The 19,172-nt window shown below is 42.2% G+C and overlaps 1 protein-coding gene across 1 annotated transcript; it reads right to left on the minus strand.

Annotated features, from left to right (window-relative positions):
* Positions 1 to 136: 136 nt before the first annotated feature.
* fer1l6 (fer-1 like family member 6) lies at positions 137 to 18,482 on the minus strand. Its single transcript, XM_018729492.2, has 41 exons — positions 18,461 to 18,482; positions 15,083 to 15,162; positions 14,701 to 14,821; positions 14,392 to 14,446; positions 14,172 to 14,303; positions 14,013 to 14,075; positions 13,785 to 13,863; positions 13,551 to 13,707; positions 13,025 to 13,211; positions 12,568 to 12,760; positions 12,122 to 12,477; positions 11,524 to 11,632; positions 11,166 to 11,328; positions 10,305 to 10,425; positions 10,055 to 10,155; positions 9,747 to 9,837; positions 9,479 to 9,598; positions 8,990 to 9,142; positions 8,168 to 8,339; positions 7,911 to 8,035; positions 7,663 to 7,797; positions 7,369 to 7,518; positions 7,166 to 7,273; positions 6,805 to 6,966; positions 6,504 to 6,684; positions 6,247 to 6,377; positions 5,968 to 6,090; positions 5,843 to 5,888; positions 5,092 to 5,201; positions 4,772 to 4,900; positions 4,520 to 4,657; positions 4,301 to 4,428; positions 3,964 to 4,134; positions 3,613 to 3,767; positions 3,075 to 3,217; positions 2,894 to 2,982; positions 2,672 to 2,770; positions 2,315 to 2,556; positions 1,926 to 2,083; positions 1,739 to 1,839; positions 137 to 1,511 (listed from the first exon to the last, which is right to left on the minus strand). Exons 2-41 carry the CDS (start codon positions 15,153 to 15,155, stop codon positions 1,331 to 1,333), a joined length of 5,451 nt encoding a protein of 1,816 aa, XP_018585008.2. The 5' UTR covers positions 15,156 to 15,162; positions 18,461 to 18,482; the 3' UTR covers positions 137 to 1,330.
* Between the last annotated feature and the right edge of the window lie 690 nt (positions 18,483 to 19,172).

Genomic DNA, 19,172 nt, shown 5'->3' on the forward strand with positions numbered 1-19,172 from the left:
TAAATGTTTTAAACTTGTTCAAACACTGAAATCCGTTCACTGCATAGACTGTGTTGCGCTGCTATTTACATTTTTATTGAACAGCAACAGTGAAATACATAAACTTTGATAAAGGACTGATTTATTAAATGTCATCTCCTTCATTGTTAATATACTATTTGCTCAATTAAGTGCTTTGTTCTTAAAATTTTACTCAATGCGCTACATGACTCTCATGACCTCCTCCCCTATATTAAATATACAGGTACATTTGCCATAATTGCCCACATCTGAAAATAAAATAATCGTGTTTATATGTAAAAACTAAAACTTTATCTTCCAAACCAGGGTAATTAAAAATGTAATAAACATGTAAAGACATGAAATTTCTCCTTCCCTTTGATTAAAATTGATCATAGGAACTCCAAAAACAGACAGCGAGAACTTAAAAGAAATTGGAAGTTTTATAAGTCAATCCACCAGTAGGGGGCAGTGGCGTTACTGTCAGAGCTCGCGCCGTTTTCCGAGGTATTCCGACTGAGAAGAAACGACATCTACCGGTATAAAAATACTTAATCATGTGTTGAGGTTTACAAAAAGTGGAAGGAACCTAAATCTCACCACTCTCTGGAACCCGCTGGTCCAGTCTGTTCTAACTAATATTTAGCAGACGATGATTGTTGTCACGACCTACTACTGCGACTTCAGTGCTGTAAAGTCACCCCGAATATTAATACGTATAAAAAGCCGCACGATGCGCTGAAGTAAAGGGGTGTTGTTGCTTATGGCTGATATAACCTGGTGTACACGGTTGTCAAAATTCAGTTAAGGGAACATTGATTGTATTTATACAGCGTATGACAAACATAAATCTCTGCTTCTAATGAAACAATTTTGCTATGGGTTTATTTCAACAATGTCGAAATGAAGCACTATTTTCCATGGAGCCTAAAACATAACGGATGATACGCTGTGTCTATGAAATGCTGTACTATTTCCTAACGTCACGTGGATCAGGTCTGCTTCGCGCTGACGTCACCAAAGATGGAAGCCCTGCCCCTTCCTCGTGTTTTTTGGCGGGAATGTAGTGCTTTCCTCAGATTATATTTAGCTACTCTTCCAAAAGTGGTATATTGTTCATGGTGAACGTATACTATAGACATCATTATTTTCTCAGTGTCAAAGGACTGTAAAGATAAACTAAATAAGTGACTGAGTACCCTGTTTTTTCAAAAGTTGATATCTAATGAAACTCAGCTTTGTTGTTAAGAGAGGGAGTCAGGGAAAGTATATCATATGCAAATTAAAGGTGGATAGGTTGGCCATCAATCTGTTCCATGCCAGGTTTCCATCATCCACTGACAATCCTTTGAGAGATGGCACCAGGCAGTGTGTACAGCAGCAGTGCAATGAACAGAGCAGTGACCAGGAGCAGAAAGGCAATGATAATGTACTTCTTGTAGTTCCTCCAGACCAGGTGAAAGAAGCATTTAAAGGGGTTCATGAACCAGGAAAAGGAGGTATCTGGTCGGCTGGAAGGAAATAGAGAGATATAGTCACATATTTGGCAAAATCCCGATCTTATACCTAACTCCATGTGTCTTTTAAGTTCATTACAATAGAACAAAGCATGTATGCATGTTTTTTCTTCAAAAATAGTACTCACTGTGATTTTTAATCGTATTTAAAAGGACGCAAAATACAAAAATTTATTGGAATGCTTATATTGTAAACTATTTTGAGAGCTGCCAGCTCATACTTAGGTTTCTCTAATGGTTCTGGTTCCTTGCGGGCTCGACCCACTGGATTTTTTTCTGCTTCTTCTGATGTCACCAGATGAAACTCTGCCTCAACTTTTCCCTAAGTTAGTAAAATGAAAATGTATTAGAGGAACGAAATGAGGAAATCACCCCAGCATCAAGGACAGATCTTGTGGCAACTCTTACCGTGAGCTCACCACCCTTAATGAAAGGCCACCACCCTCGAGAACGTTTCTGCTGGAAAATGGAGATCTTCTCACTGCTGTCAGTAAGCATGTCTATCTTGCAGAGCTTAGCTGTCTTTGCACCACGGGGGAATCCATGCAAGTCAAGCTCCACCGAGCCTAAGAAGAAAGAGTTTACTATCAATACTGTACTAAACTTTCTAGCACACAAAGCAAGGAGAGAGAGCAATTCGGTATCTCTTACACTGAAGGGGCGACTCGCTACTAGTTCGGAAAAACAGAGTTGCGTGTTCCATTCAGAGATTATATTTTACTATGGATCCAATTCACAGATTATTCTATTTATTGGCAACAGGATAGGTAGAAACCAAAACAAAAAAGGCTCCTCACCAAGGAAATCATCAGAAGATAGACGCTCAAAGTCCCACACCTGTAGCACCAATTCGGCTGGGATCTTTTTCTCCGTCTTGTCTAGGGAGAAGATGCTCTCCCGTTTGGTTACCACCAGTACCTTTTCCGCAGGCAGGTAGTTTAAAGGGAAAACAAATCGCCAGTTGAAGTTGCCCTCTCCAGTCAGTGAGTTGTAATGGACGTCAGTTTCCTGCCGGTCGTCTTCCAGCCCTTTCAGCCACCTGGAAAAAATGAGTAGAGGATGAGGTGAAATAAAACACCTGAAATTCAGCAGAACTCAAAAAATACTTAACTGTCACACTGCACTAAAAAGTGTAATACAAATATGATGCTTACCCTTTAACATAAATGTCACTGGATTGTTGTCCTGTCAGGAAGTTGGTATCCTCAAGTATTACATCTTCTGTGTTCCAAATGATTATCCTCAACTCATACCTCAGCAAATTAAACAAAACAAATTTAATTATCTAAGTATTAAATCTATGATTTGGGAGTAGATCACATTTCACATAAATCACATTTTAGAAATATTATGGACTGTGTATTGCAAAGTCTCACCCTTTGGGTTTCCTTGGAGAGATGTCAACTGGAGGACCTGGATGTGGCATGTCCATGGGAAACATGTCCACCCACATCTGAAGTTGTCCCTTCAGATGAGGACATACACAAAATTGCAGTTAACAGAGAGCCATAATTCAAAGGAATTAATATGCAGTACAGAAGAAAGACAGCCAATTACTTGGTCCATTCCAGGTTTATCTTTGTGGTATAGGGTACGAGTTTCAATGTGTTCAGGTACGAGTTTGCATCCAACCCTTGGTATTTCAGCCCATCGATGCAGGATCTTAAGTGCCAGGTGTTCGTAGGACTCCACCACGTTATCTGTGTGACAGCAGCACAAAGATAGCAACATTAATACACGCACCCACACATCATCTGAAACCGCTTGTCCCATACAGGGTCGCGGGGACCTGGAGCCTAACCCGGCAACACAAGGCGAAAGGCTGGAGGGGGGAGGGGACACACCCAGGACGGGACGCCAGTCCGTTGCAAGGCACCCCAAGCAGGACTCGAACCCCAGACCCCCTGGAGAGCAGGACCTGGTCCAACCCACTGCACCACCGCGCCCCCCTCGCAACATTAATATTGCTTTTCTATTGTTCCAGCTGTAATATTTCGCAATCTGTATAGCAACATGTGACAATGTTAGAAACACTAATTGAGAGAGAGCTTCAGACACTCTTTGTCAAAGGTCATACTGCTTTAAAACATCTTACCTTCATCCACAAAAACTGTTTTTCCTGTGAATACTTTGTCTCCAATTGTGATTCTTCCTGGACTGAAGTGTGGCCCATCAAGGTAATTTTCTTTACATAGCTTGACCAGCAGTTCTGAAGGCTTAATGGAGTCCCTCCAAGCATTGTAGCCCTCACTGATCAAAGAAACAGGGATGATTTGCAGAATTAGGAAGGGATATAGATATAGAAAAAAGATGTAGGAAAGGAGCAGAACAGAAGAAGTCAAAGAAAATTATGAAAAGACAAAAGAAAGAAGAAATAAAGGAAAAGTCTATGTTTTAGCTGAAGAAGTAAAAGAAGCAATTAGAAGGATTCAGCTTCCACACTCACATGGAATACTCAGAAGGGAGCCCACAGGTTGCTCGGTGTCGGCTGTAGAAGCGGTTCTCCAGGTCAATCTGGGTTTCACCAATCAAATCATCAGTCCCGATCGTATCATAGTCATAGATGAGGACAGTTAGTAGGGACTCCTTGGGAAATGTAGCTTGCATCTCAAAGGACCTGAGTTTCACAAGGGACACTGTTTAAAATGACCTTATCTTGGTCTCTTCAAATGTTCAGCACCTCTCAGATCAGTGATATGCTTATACCTGAGACACGTATTATATTTATAGTGAACAGACAAGGGGTGTCAGGTATAAAATGTAAAAGCCTTACTATGAATTACCTGCCAAAAATGGGGTTAAGTTGCTTTGGGATGTAGCTGTCCCTGTCCCTGATTTCAGTTTTCCCAAGCTTCAGAACAATGTATGGATCAGATTTTCCATCTGCATCTGCTGGATGAAGGTTGGAAGCCTGAAGAATTCCAATGTAAAAGCATGAATCAATATTGGGAGTTTAACACAAAGACAATTCATATTATTTAATGGATATGAAGTGCACTCACCGAGACAATGTAAACCCTGATTAAAACCTTCACAGGAGAATTGGGTGGGATTCCCTGGGTGATCTTTAACTTTGTGCAATCTGGACCACCTTCCTCATAATCATCTTCTCCCGTTAGCTTGTATAGGCAGAATCTGCCCTGGATTCATACAAATATTATTCTCATTAATGGAGAGGTACCATAAAGAATTATATAGCATGTATCACAGAGGAGCCCATACCATTGCCAACACTAAGATGCACACTTTCTCACCTTGAACTTCCCAACAATCCTTTCTTCACTTGAGCTATCCTCCTCATTGGCTTTGCCCCTATACAGTTCAAAAGTGTTGACCCAGTCATCAAAGGGCCCAAATTCTGCCTCCAGCTCCTTATCGTACAGCTACCAGGGTTTACAGAGTTACAGTCAGTGGCCAAACAGAGGATGTTTGTAACGTTCATTGCAAGTTTTCTAGGAGTCCATTGTAATGAATTCCTGAGGATGCAGAATTTCCGTAGCTTTCAAAAATAAGTCAAATAATTGCTGTGTGAGGCAGTACAAATCCATTAATAAAGGAAGTGAACATTTTGTACCTGTAATGTTGCCAGCTTGGGGTGATCAAGGACACCCTTAAGTTTGACTAGTTTTTTCTTCTTATCTCCATCTCTAGCTGCTATGCCATACTGATCCTGCTGCCCACTCACTAAGACAAAGGGGGGGGCAGCAGTATTATTCCTTATTCACATGAAGTTGTATCAGTTTATTGCATACTACATTCATTTTTATTCGGTGTTTATTTCTCAATATTTCCGGCAATGTTGCGACACAAAAAGACCTGTCTTTAGTAATCTCCTACCACTAACATCCCCGCTGGACAGGTAACGGCCTACATGAAGTCAGCATGTAGACTACGAAATGGCTTTTTGCCCATCTAGATGAAACTGAGAAGCTTTCTCACTTCCATATCTTTGCTCACAACCAGTCCACCAAAGTCAACTGAAGTGTGATCACAGCACAAATACTCTGGGCCAGTAGCTGCTTGACTTCTGTTTCTTTATTATTGCATGAGCCACTAAACGGAGCAGGCAAAATTACGAGGCCATGCAATGAATTAGCTCCTACAGTCCTTACCCAGGGAGTCTACTCCATCCGAGAGCAAGTGCTGGAGTGGGGATACTGCAATACACAATATTGTGTGTGTGGTAAGCACCCAAAGCACAAACAAAAACACACATAACAGCTATCGTGGCCATCTGTGTTTCAAACATGGGACTTCACCTGCCCTTGAAGATATCCTTTCAGATTTTAGAAGAAGTTTAGGGCAGACAACCTGTTTCTGCTTACCATTGTCATATATTTGAAGATATTCATGGGCTTCCCTCCGCTTTGTCTGTAAGATAAAAATATTCTAAATAATGCTTAAAACAGTGTTATATGATGTGGTACTTCTTTCAAAAAATGTGTCTTGCCTGCTGAAGCTTTTCCACTGATGCATAGTACTTAGACCACCAGTCAATGACATTCTCAGCAGACTCATCCACAATGGTGCGCCTCCTTCGCTTGGTGGACCTCCTTGTGCTTTTCCTGCTCTCCTGTCATAGGTCACCAGATCATGGTACATTTACAGGAACAAGTGACAAGTGAGGAAGAACAAGTCATCAAGTACACAGGTATTTCTAGAAAAAGTCTCACAGCTGCTGTAGATAGATGCTGCACGTTTATACTTTGTTCTCATTGGTTCCTTGTACCTTCTTGAGAGCTTCCGTTTCTGTCTTAGGGGTAAGCTTGGGTGCTGTCTCCTGCTGCTCAATGTTGATAGAGATATCTTCAGAAGACACAAGTTCTATGGAGCTGCTTTCAGGTGCAGGCTGGGGCATACCTATGAAATAAGTAGCAGGCTTGTGTTTGCAAATATTCTGAGTCATAGGAATGCAAGCATCTGTGCAACCAGATCACAATGATGTCAAAGAGCTCAAAGAGTTTTCAGCTCAAGGTTTAGTTTTACCTTTGCTCTTTCTTGTCTGAACCTGTGCACATGGTGCTGAAGGTAAGAGTGACGGAGAGTACTTGAACTTTTTCAAGCTGTTGATCACATGATTGCCCACCAACGTGCTCCGCCCAAAAGCTCGCCAGTCCACCACAGTTATGCTCAGGGGTGGGTGCAAGTGCTCATTCTCAGGCAGCTCCTGATCATGTGACACAAGGGTTGAAGCTTTAATTTGTCCCCATAAAGTTGTCTTTTCATTTTAATCTGAGCACACAATACATTACAGTGACAGTAGCAGGGCACAGAATGGGACTGTTACCAGGTCAAAGGAATCCACCAACACCGTGAAGTTGGGATTGTTTTTGTAGCTCTGTATTACAGAAGAGCGCACACCCTTGCCAGCACATTCAATGAACACCTGTGGTCGGTCCACAGGGAGCAGCTGTACTTTCTTCAGTTCCCGCAATCCCCAGAAGAGTACCTGCACAATGCACACACCACATATAGAGCAACATCTTAACGCTGATCAACCCAAGTGTGGCACAACTTTTCGCCTATCCCTTTTCTTCCTACACAGAAAACAAAACTTGGGGCAATTCTAAACTGACTGACCCCACATTCCTTAAAAGATCTGTCACCATTATTGCTATTGCAGTGTAGTAAGCGTGTCTGTCGTTCACCTCCATTCTGTATCTGCTGAGTACAGGGCGAATGTTGGCAGGAACAGGGTAGATGAGGCCATCTGGTTCATCGATGGCAGGCAGGGAGATCTTGTCTGAATCTGGAATCTACCAGAGTCTCAGATGAGCACTGGAAGGCACTGATGGAAAACATCCTGTCCCTTGCCCTTTTTTAGACTGACTAAAGCATGCACCTGTCATACCTGGAGGAGCTCAAAGGCACCTAGCAGGTCTCCCCCTGACTGGCTGCCGCAGTAAAGAGGGCTGTACTGTAGCTGTGGAGGGGTGTATGGGTCCTGCAATAGCTGGACTATCGGTACTGTCACTGTGGAGCCCAGGTATTCTGCCTTACCCTACCAGGAGCAGAAAGAGCAAGGTCATATACCAACTTCTGAATTAAGAAAGAATCAAGTTAGAACTTACATATCTTGACATGCACTCTAAAGCTGTTTCATTAGAGCAGCTGTAGATTTTTAAATAAAAACATGGTTGCTCACCAGGGCATCATCATCATAAACCTCAATGACTATCCGTGGAGGCTCATCTGTAAGTTCCTTAAGATCCCCATAGAGTGTCACTCTGTTAAATAGAAGCATCTGGTTCCAGGTGGGGGTCAGAGTCTGATAAATGATCTGAAATTAAAATAATTTTGACATTCATAAACTCAGTTACTAGCATAAAGGACATCTCTTCCTGTACCCATTGTGCACCTTCACCACACAACAATAGGAGGAGAGGTGCTCACCGCTGTCAACTGGCTGTGTGACTGGATAGACACTTTAGCGAATGGGTCCGAGAGACCCGTGCTGTCGGCGGCGATTAGCCCACGGGCCTGGTACATGTGAGCTCGCAGTTGGAAATGGTGTTGGACTGAAAGCCAGAAATTGATGAACAAAGGATCACATGCCAAAAAACTGCATAAATCAGAGTATTTCAAAAGCAAAATAAACTGGTTTTCACTACTGAGTGTAACTACAGCCAGATGTGTCCAAACAATCATACCATCACACATGAGGTAGTCAGGTGGAGCGGTGCTGTCAATGAAATCCCCCTTTGGTTCAAAACCACTGGGCAGGTTCTCCAGCATATGTGAGGATTCTCTGCAGTGCCCCAGCCATAAGTACACATCAAGTTTGCCCTGCACTGTCCAGCCAGTCATACGCTTGCCTGGTGGCTAAAGAAAAAAAAAAACACACTACCATGTCTTCTCATTCAGCAAACACACTGTGCTGTTATCAGACTGCTGACATATAGGAGACCAACAATCTTGGAGGTGTTTTCTTTTTTAAATCAAGGTAACCAGCTTCTAAAAATGACTGAGCTGTATCTTTTACGGCTTGGTCCGTCCCGTCCAAACCACTCACTCCATACGGGGGCACGGGGAACCGGAGCCTAAGCCGGCACACAGAGCGTAAGGCCGGAGGGGGAGGGGACACACCCAGGACGGGACGCCAGTCCGTCACAAGGCACCCCAAGCGGGACTCGAACCCCAGGCCCACCGAAGAGCAGGACAAGGACCAACCCACTGTGCCACCGCACCCTCTTTATGGCTTGGTAACAGCCTGTTTTAGGGAGGATTTCCCATACTTTGCAACACAAGAATTTGATACATCTAAAAGACTAAGAAAATAATCGCTGATTTAATCAGTAGCATTTGAAGAAATTATACATGTATGCTTTGCAAAACCAGATATAAGGAGTTTGAGGGTAAAATGACCTGCATACCTAATGCCAATCTTTGGGAAAAGGAGCAATAAAGACAGGGAAAAAGTATATAATGTTAATTTGCATGAACCAGACAGTGTTTTGGTGAGGTTTTGGCACCTTGAGGAACAGGGTCTTGATCTTGCCACAGTCTCTGCCCCTCTCCTGTGGGTTGGCAGAGTACAGGAGGTCTCGGGCAGGTATGCGGGCATATGCCACACGCTTATTGTTGCTCAACATCCACACAAACACATCTGGAATGGTGTGCTGCGGCTGAACGGGGAGAAGTGCGCAAGATTGAGGACAACGTCATACTTCTGTTAGACAAGATAGAAGCACAGCGAGTATGAGGCAGACAGTGCTGCAGAGGACAGAATCACAAAGTCACCATCACTGGTTAACAGAAGTTTACTCTGTTCAATCTTTTTTCATAATGTGTGTTTGTGTTGTAATATACACCCCTAACGTTGGTCCATTCATTTTTCACGTGTTTGTGGAACGGTATGTGTACTCCTGTTTGTATCATGTTGCGTTACTGTTGTTTGTTGCTGAAAATTTTTTTTTAAATGTTAGCAGAAGCACAAAAAAGGCCTCGGAGGGAAACCCCACCTCCTCCACTAGGAACTTCAGTCTCTGAATCATCCTTAGAGCATCCTGGATCATCTCCTTAATATTCAGAGTCTTCCTCTTTGTCTCTCTGATGGACTTCACCTCATTTATCATGCTTTCCTGAGAAAATTGCCAATGAGCAATAAGGTGCCGAGGCCTGAAATTCTGTCACAATTATACAGTACGGTAGAAACGGTAACATTTGCTAAGCATCAGTTTCCACTAGAACAGGGAATCTGACTCTCGAGAAGTAGCCACAGATTCTTACCAGCTCCTGTCTACAGAGTGTCAGGCGTTTCTTATCCAACATGGTCAAGCAATTCCCCTTCACCTTCTTCTCTGCAAAAGCTATGAAGTTTCTATAGGGGTAAGGTCCACAGACACACATTCCTTCAAAAATGAATATTCTCGGCATGAATAATGAAAGACTGGAAATAAATACTGTACAGCCATTATGATTACAGTGCAACAATAATGACTTCACATTCATTGTTACAGCATACATTTTTCTCTCTCCTTCACTTATCAGCTCTATCCATATTTCACTTATGTACATAAATGAGGTTGGTTCAGTACCTGCTGTTGCTGCTAAACTTCTTGAACACGTGGAGGATAAGAGATTCTGCCCCTGAGTCAGAAACCACACTTAGCTCCGTTACCTTGGTCACTCCTTCCTCCTAGGTCAGGCCAAGAGGATGGGACAGTCACCACAAAACTACAAGGACATCATTAAACAGATGTTTTGCATTGCGCAACGTAGATATCACTAATTCTTAAAATGATAGTGCCGGTAATGTCCATCTGAAATGGTACCAAGACAACGTACAAACGTGACAGCAATGTTTTCCAGCATGTTGGAGTAATGAAGGCGGAAGGTCTGGTCCTCCCAGCGGCTGATTACATGGACACAAGGCTTACGGTTCAGGATGGGCAGATACAGGTAATTCCTGGAAACAAGGAACGTGTCGGTAACCAGCTGGCTTTAATACTTTAGCATATTTCTGCTTCCCATTCAGAATTATCAGTCAAAATAAAGAAGTGTGTCTTTACACAAATTTACAAAATGAGGGTTTATTTGCCAGCATTTGTTCAGTAAAAAAACACTGCAGGGCTATTCAGTGTCATTTGTATGAATAAATACAATAACAATTTTACATACAAAAATGGAATACAATAAAGCACAGCACAATTAACAATTTGGTGTAAAAACATACATTGTTATTAAAAGTGACACACAAGTTTCAGTATAGCACCTCAATTTTACACAGATGGACATCTAATAAAGTAACTACAGTACTTTCATTTAAGATACTGTTATGCAATTAAGAAGCTAATTGAGATCAGTAACAAGTATACCAGCACACAGCCCAGAATTATCTCTTTCTAATCACCATTTAAGAATGTGGAGGCAGTGTATAGCACTTTAAAAGAACATGGAAGTATTGGGGCTTTTTTGCCCAATGACTGCATAACACTGATTTTACGTGACTGAGAACATGTGAATGATTTGACATACCAGTCATTAGAAACCAGTAAAGGCTTTTACCAGTTCAGAAAAATTTGTCATCTAATGATGAAATAATAAACAGTACCTTTTTTTTATTATTATTATTTTTACCTTCACAAAGGCACAGGAGGAGCCACTGGGCCCTACAATGTGAGGAGAAATGAAACCTTCAGAACTCACCTGTTCCCAGTCATTGACAAAGGTCTCTCAGAGGGCGTTGTGGACTTGCAGTATTCATATCCTTGGGGGTCTAATAAAGCGGCACTCTCCAGCTCGTGTTGTTCTACTCTTTTTTTAATGCTGCTGACGCTCGAGGCACCATCAATTAAGTTTCCATAGTTTCCTGGGGTGATATACAATAAGAAAAAGCATTAAAAACAGGAGTAAAAAAGTTAAAAAAAAAAAAAAAAAAAAAAAAAAAAAAACCTTTTTCAAAACTTTATAATTATAGAAATGATCATTTATATTACTTATTATTAATTTATTTGGTCAATATGTAACATAATTAATTAATCAGAATTAAAGAGTGTGTGATTACCAATGGTGAATTCAAAACTGATGGGTTTGTCTCCAATCTTCCTATCAATCATTGTTGCCTCAAATACCGCACCAAACAGGAGAAAGCTGTCATTGTTTTCATTACTGATCTGCAAGGTAAATGACAAAATAAAAATACTTCAAAGTTTCAGAGCAGCCCAAATAACCATAGAAATACAAAGCAGTAAGACAATCAGTATCTCCATAGAGATATGATCAGATGAATCTCCAGAAGCTGTTGGAGGTGGCACAATGAATAGCGCTGCTGGGTGGTGAGCGAGGACGTGGGTTTGATCTCCGCTCAGTCTGTGTGGAGTTTGCATGTTCTCCCCATGTCTGTGTGGGCTTCCTCCAGGTGCTCTGGTTTCCTCCCACCATCCAAAGACATGCTGTTCAGGTTCCCCTTAATGTGTGACAGAGTGTGTGCTCCACTGATGTATGAATGAGTGACCCAGTGCAAGTAGTGTATCTAGCAGTGTAAGTCACCTTGGTGCATAAGGTGTGTGGGCTGATAACATTACATAGAGTTCATTGGAAGTCACTTTGAAAAAAAGTGTCTGCTAAATAAAAAAAATGTAAATGTTGGAGGACGTCCTCACCTGAGGAGGGGATTCCACTGGCATGACTTCTGCACCCAGTACACTGCCTTTATCTTCATCTGCTCCAGTGACAGCACCTCCTCCTGTTCCACTTCCTCCAGGGGGTGGGGTTTTGATGTCTTTCCCCCCCTTTGTGTCTTTGAATGGAGATTTCAGGTCCTTTGTCAAACGGGACATTTTAGATTCAGCAGCTCCTGCCCCTGACAGGATCTCCACAGCCAGTTCAAGGAATACCCGACCTCGGTAGGACACGCCCTCACCCACACCCTCATTTAGTTCCTGGTTGTCTGCCAGCGTGAAGTTCCGGGCTGACCCATAAATGTTGATCCAAGCTGGCCCAAACGTGGGAAGAAATCCTGGGGAAAGCAATAGCAATTTTGGATCAAATCAAGGACATGTATATCAACTTTCATTTATAGAGCTGTGCCAGAGTATGGGACAAAAACCTCGGTCTCCATCCTGTTCATTGGAGATTCTGCGCAAGTCAATGTAATGCGTTCCAAGCGCCACGTCATTCACGCTGCCTTCATCCCACACTTGGATCTTGACCCGCTGACAAAGAGGAGGAAACATTTCCTTAAAGACAATCTGCTCGTTCCACACAGGGTCCGCCGAGCCCTTCTGGGTTGAGGTCCGGCCCTGTGTAAAGGAGAAGGGTGGGGGATATCAAGAGATACGAAGAGCAATTGAGAATTAACCTCCATAGTGAGATTCATCCAGAAACCACTCAGGAACTACCTGCTATAATTTTCCTCTAATGTCTCATGTGTGAAACAATCCAGGCTCTCAGAGAGTTCATATTTCTCAGTTGCAACCAAATACATATTTTATTTATTTATTTCCTTATCAGATAATCTTAAATGGTATTTATTTATGTATATACTGTAGCGTGTGTGGTTTTACCATCTGGCTGAAGAAGGACACCACCACATAAGGGTCAATAAGGTCTTTGCTATCCCCAACAAAGGCTTTGGTGACGTTGGCCATAATGCTTGAGTTCATCCGAGGAAGACCCTCAGCTCGGAACACTTTAACATAGAACCGAGCCCAGGGGCGCTCTGAGGGGAAACCCAGGGGCAACAGCAGGTTTCTGGGATAAAAAAAAAAATGAAGAGAGAAAAAGAAAAATCCATAAATTCAGTAAAATTCTGGAAAGGATTACGAATACTGAGAAAAATGAGTAGACAAAGAGAACTATGCCCGATAAGTTTACACCGCATAATAATGCAAGATGCTGTGGCTTCAAGTTTATGTCATGAGTCATTTCTCAGAAACTTTCAGTATTGCATGATTTGAATTTATGTCTAAGCATGAAATAAAATCTTTGCAGTATCCTTTCTTATAATGTTGGCAGTGTTTTAAAAAAAATAACTCTTCGTGTATGCATCAGATTCCTCAAGTGTATCCAGAAGTGTTTTGTGACCCTTACTTCTCAATCTGTTCCTCTCCATCCACGTTTTTCTGAGAAGGCTGCGCGACCTCCCCTTTACCAGTCACGCTGATGTCGCACTTAAGATAACCCTTCACGCCTGTGCGGATGTCCATAGGGTCTGTCAGCACTGCCCACTTGTTGGTGAACTGATGACCTGGAGAAAAGAGAGACCCTGGTAATTTAAGGCATTAGAGACAGATTAAAAGGAAAGAAATGATCTGCATCTCTGACCTGGTTGACGATACACCGTCCCAACATCCAGCTTGAAGGAGCCCACACAGTAGCTGCGCATGATCTTAGAGTGCATTACCTAGTGAAGGGACAGGGAAAAAATACAAGCTTTCCAGATCTAGTAAAGGAGTAAAACTAGTATTACGGCATTTTAAGGGCAAAATCGACCCTTGTTCTTTCCTGTACAGAAGTAGGTTATACGTTCACGTTATATATTTAGGTACTCACTGAGAGTTTGATGACTTTGTCGAAAAAGGTCTCTTGTGCCCCAAAGAAATCAAACACAAAGTACTGATTGATGACAGAAAAAAGCAGAAAGTTGCATAGTTAGATCAGAGTATAACTGTGTACTTTTATAAATAACATCATTACTCAAGGAGCTGCAACCTCATTGTAAAAGGGGGCGTTTGTCCCCTCCTTCACTGTAGTCTGCTTCTTCTCATCCCCGATCTCAATAACAACACTGGGATCAATGTTCTCCCCCACCAGCTGTCTGGCCTCTGTGATGCTGACGGCGATCTGAGGGGGGAGGACGACATGGGGTTTGGATCACACAAAAGCCTTCCCCGAGACCTGATGAATTTTCCCTAAAATCGCCAAACTATACCTGGAATGCTTGTGTCTTACTCTCACTGTCTTGAATCTTTGCCACAAGCTTTGACCTGTGTGGAAGGCACGCGAAGATTTGTACCAGCGATACATAAAATGCTCTCATGTGATGAACATCGGTGCAAAAGTGGAAAGAAAGACTAGGTTTACTTAAGAATCACATGTCTGCAACTATGTCCCTTTCTCCTAATGTAATGCACAAATTGTATTTTCTCCGAGATGGACATTGCTTTGGAGAAAAGCGTCTGCTACACGAATAAATCTAAATGTAAAAGGCCCTCACAGAGAATGTAAAAGGGTGTAGTACCTTCTACAGTGACGCTCTGCTTGGACAGGTTCCAAATCTGAGGGGCCAGCCTGCCTGCAATCATCAGAGTCGAGACCCTCCGTTGCAGCGATGACATCTAGGTTACTTGTCTCACTGCCATCTTGAGATGAGCACAGAGATTGTTTAGTTCTGGTAGGGCAGCTATGCAGCGGGGTTAGTGCAAATGGCTGCTCAAGAGGGCGCAGCAACTCAGAGACACATCTTGGATGTTAAAAAAAAACGAAAGCTCTGCACACATCAAAATGTAGTTGACGTTTGACCTGGTTGGATCAGTGGCTGAAGGAAGCTCTCATGAGCGGAAAAGTAAACGTGACAACACTAACACTGTACTCATCACACATGTTTGTTTTCAAGGCCTTACCCAGTGCGCCTTTGTTTGCGAAGACTAGACCCTTCTCAGCCTTCTTCTTCTTCTTTAACTTGAGGCCAAACATCCCTTTTCTTTAAAATACACAGAGGAAAATGGCCTTATACTACAAACCCCATTTCCAGAAAACTTGGGACACTTTCTAAAAATGCAACAAAAAATAAAAACTGTAATTTGTTCAAACACTTGAACTTCTACTGAACTGATAAAAGTACAGAGAAAACATTTTCAGTGTTTTCACTGACAAAGCTAATTGTATTTTGTAAATATGAAAGACAACAGAATGTGATGCCTGCAACACACTCAAAAAAAGTTGGGACGGAGGCAAAACAAGACTGAAAAGGTTGCAAGTAACACTGTTCTGGAAGGATCCACAATTAGCAGTTTGACCAGTAACAGGTGAGGTTATCCAGATTGAGTATAAAAGAAGAATCCACCAAAGGCTTAGTCTTTGCAAGCAAGGATGGGTTGTGGTTCATCACTCTGTGTCAAACTTTGTAAGAGACTTGTCCATCAGTTCAAAGACGGTGTTTCTCAGAGCAAGATTGCAAAGAATTTAGGTCTTTCACCATCTACAGTTCATAATATCGTGAAAAGATTCGGGAAGTCAGGGAAAATCTTGGTGCGTAAAAGCCAAGGGCGGAAACTGCTGCCAAATGCATGAATGACTATCGAGCACTCAAGCGGTATTGTTTGAGAAACCATCATGCTACCATGATGGACATAGCCAGATGGGCTCAGGAGTACTTTGTAAAATCATTGTCACTTAACACAGTCTGCCACTGCATCAAGAAATGCAACTTGAAATTGTATCATGCAAAGAGGAAGCCATTTATTAATTTTGCGCACAAACGTCGCCGAGTTCTCTGGGCCCGAAGTCATCCGAGATGGACCGAAAGACAGCGGAAACGTGTTCTGTGGTCAGACAAGTCTACGTTTCAGCTTGTTTTTTGGGAAAAAGAGACATCGGATTCTACGTGCCAAAGACGAGAAAGACCATCCAGACTGTTACCAACGAAAAATGCAAAAGCCAGCCTCTGTGATGGTATGGGGGTGCATCAGTGCCCACGGAACGGGTGGTGATCTGCATATATGTGAAGACACCATTGATGCGGAGGCTTATGTTGGGATTTTGAAGAGATGTATGCTGCCGTCAAGATGACGTCTTTTCCCAGGAACTCCATGCCTATTTCAGCAGGACAATACCAGGCCTTTCTGCACGAGTTACAACGGCGTGGCTTCGGAGGCATAGAGGGCGTGCGCTTGACTGGCCTGCCTGCAGTCCATATCTGTCTCCTATTGAAAATGTATGGCGCATCACGAAGAGGAGAATCGGACGACGGCGACCACGGACTGTTGAGCAGCTCAAGTCTTGCATCGAGCAAGAACGGGCAAAAATTCCACTTGAAAAACTGCAACAACTGATTTCTTCAGTTCCCAAACTATTACAAAGAGTAATTAAAAGAAAAGGTGATGTGAACCAGTGGTAAACATGCCTCTGTCCCAAGTTTTTTTTTTTTTTTTTTGTTGTGTGTTGCAGGCATCAATTTCTAAATTTGTTAAATATAAACAAATAGAATTAAGTTCATCAGTGAAAACACTGAAAATCTTTTGTCTGTTAAATATCTGTTCAAGTGAACGAACAGCTTATTTTCTGTTGCTTTTTTAGAAAGTGTCCCAACTTTTCTGGAAATGGGGTTTGTAGGTTAGACTAGAAAACATACCTAAGCACAAACCATAAAAAAACCCAAATTATAGAACCATAGACAAAAATCAGGATTGGGAAAGAAGTATTATTAGTCCACATTTAGCTCACACCTTTGCCCAAGATGACTGATGGGTATAGACAGGATACTCTACGCCACGTACAACCATATATCCGTCCACACAACAGAGCAACGTAACCCACAGACTCAGTCACACACTGCAGGCAATTTAATTCAGAGTTTATTTTCAGAATTTATCTGAAACATACTGCAGGAGGAAACCCACTTGAACATGCGGAGAACGTGCAAACTCCGTGCAGACTGAGCCAAATTCAAACCCTTGGTTGAAGTGACAGCCCAAGAGCAGCGAGGCACCGGCACCGCCTGCCGTGCTACCATTCTGCAGCAATAGCACAAATGGAAACGTCACAATTTTCAGAGGGAAAACTTTGACAATGATGCTTCTTACCGCTCCAATGATGGACTGTCAGCGAAAGGCTCCATTTTGGAAGCAGCAACAGTGGTTCCCCAACACTTGGCACTGTAACTAACCCCCAAGAGGTAGGGGCACCTCCTCAGGCCAACAGTGTCTGTATTGTGGCCAAGTGCTCAGCCAGAGAACCCAAGCAAGAACATGGAAACTCTGTGCTTTTTTTAATGTGCCAGCTGTCACCGCAAGCATCCCGAAGTAACAACTCACCTCCCCGTCAAACCCTTCCCCCTCCCGCCACACTGACATCCTTTCTTTGACTGTTTATTTGGTTCTCTGTGGCAGGCATGTGACCCATGGATGCTCCACCACACTTACTACTGGTAGAGGCAGCAACTCTCCAGTTCTTTCCTGTAGCGCCTTCCCTACCCCTTCCAGCGAACCCACACACCTACCGGTAAACACCGATGTGTCAAAACAGAACGATCTTGAAATAAGCAGATAATTAAACTGCAGATCCCAAATAGCTTTCCTCTTACAATCAGATTAACTCCATCTTTTAAGTGTAATATTTTGACTTTTTCCCCCCTATATGTGTGTCTGCTTACAATGCTTTCCATTAGAAAATAATATCAAGCGGTTTCTTTTCTTTCAATATAACTGACCAATGAATATATTATGCAATGGCACGACTGCTGATCAACCAAATACAAGACTCGTCTCGTTCACTGCAAGCATTTGGTTGCAAAACACTTGCGATTTAGTTTCAACTTACACTGGAAAATTTAAGCCACACATCCTCAATACAGCTGAAAAATTTTACAGCCTGAAACGGGTGGCATGCCGGCATAGTGAGTAGCGCTGCGGTTTCACAGCACCTGGGTGGTGAGAGGACATGGGTTTGATCCCCGCTCAGCCTGTGTGGAGTTTGCATGTTCTCCTCGTGTCTGCGTGGGTTTCCTCCGACAGTCCAAAGATATGCTGTTCAGGTTCCCCCATAGTGTGCGAGTGCCACAGAGAGTGTGTATCACTGATGTATGCATGAGTGACCCATTGTAAGTAGTGTATCTAGCAGTGTAAGTCACCTTGGTGAATAAGGTGTGTGGGCTCATAACACTACAGAGTTCATTGGAAGTCACTTTAGAGAAAATTGTCCGCTAAATAAATAAATGTAATTAAGCTTCAAGAATAAAATGAACATACCTCCAAGAATAAAGAAAAATTTACCTGCATTACCTTAATTTTGTCTTGAGCTTGAATTTCACATCTGTAGCACTGAAGGCAATTCCGAAGGGCAGCAAATGCTTTTAATGTTGAGTTTTCTTTTCCCCAGCATTTGAAAAAGAGCTATGTAAAAATTTTCATCTGTAAAAAAACAAGCTCCTCATAAAGCCAGCACTGTGCTCTGAGTACAAAGGCAAGAACTATCCAAAATCCGTATACATTCATCATTTTAGTGACTGCAGTTATGTTTTATTACCACAGCCAATGTTTGCATTTAGGGCATAACTCTACAATGTCACAGAAGACATAAAACAGTATAACATATGATCTTCAACCCCTCGTAGTGCATGCTTTTATTAAAGATCTCATCTCAAACATGAACAAGTCTAGTTTGTTCAAGAAGAATAAATGTCTAGTTTACTGATATGATCTTTCTCCTGAAACCAGTTTCTAAGGGTACTGGACAAATAGTGGTGTTTTTTAATAAACATCACTGTATTCATTTTAAAGAAAGAAAATATTTGGGCATTAAAAAGTAGATGTACCAACAATGGATTGCAATATGATTCAACACATTTGAAAAAACCTGCTTAAATGTTATTATATGCATCACATATAGGTATAATATAAAAGCAGGGATAGCTACCTCAATAATTCTTTAAAAGTATCTGGTTATTATGGGATTACTTCAAATAATAAATGACTTAATATGACCTTTTATCAG

This window comes from Scleropages formosus, chromosome 12 (genome assembly GCF_900964775.1).
Source record: "Scleropages formosus chromosome 12, fSclFor1.1, whole genome shotgun sequence".
In the NCBI taxonomy this organism is placed as follows: domain Eukaryota; kingdom Metazoa; phylum Chordata; class Actinopteri; order Osteoglossiformes; family Osteoglossidae; genus Scleropages; species Scleropages formosus.

What these genes read in the sequence shown, in the direction of transcription:
- fer1l6 (XM_018729492.2), bottom strand. Translation starts at nt 15,155, where the DNA reads ATGTTTGGCCTCAAGTTAAAGAAGAAGAAGAAGGCTGAGAAGGGTCTA. An exon ending in ACGCCCCCTTTTACAATGAG is followed by an intron (nt 14,076 to 14,171) that starts GTTGCAGCTCCT and finishes GTCATCAATCAG; the next exon opens with TACTTTGTGTTTGATTTCTT. An exon ending in TCTTCAAATATATGACAATG is followed by an intron (nt 5,202 to 5,842) that starts GTAAGCAGAAAC and finishes CCTTTGTCTTAG; the next exon opens with TGAGTGGGCAGCAGGATCAG.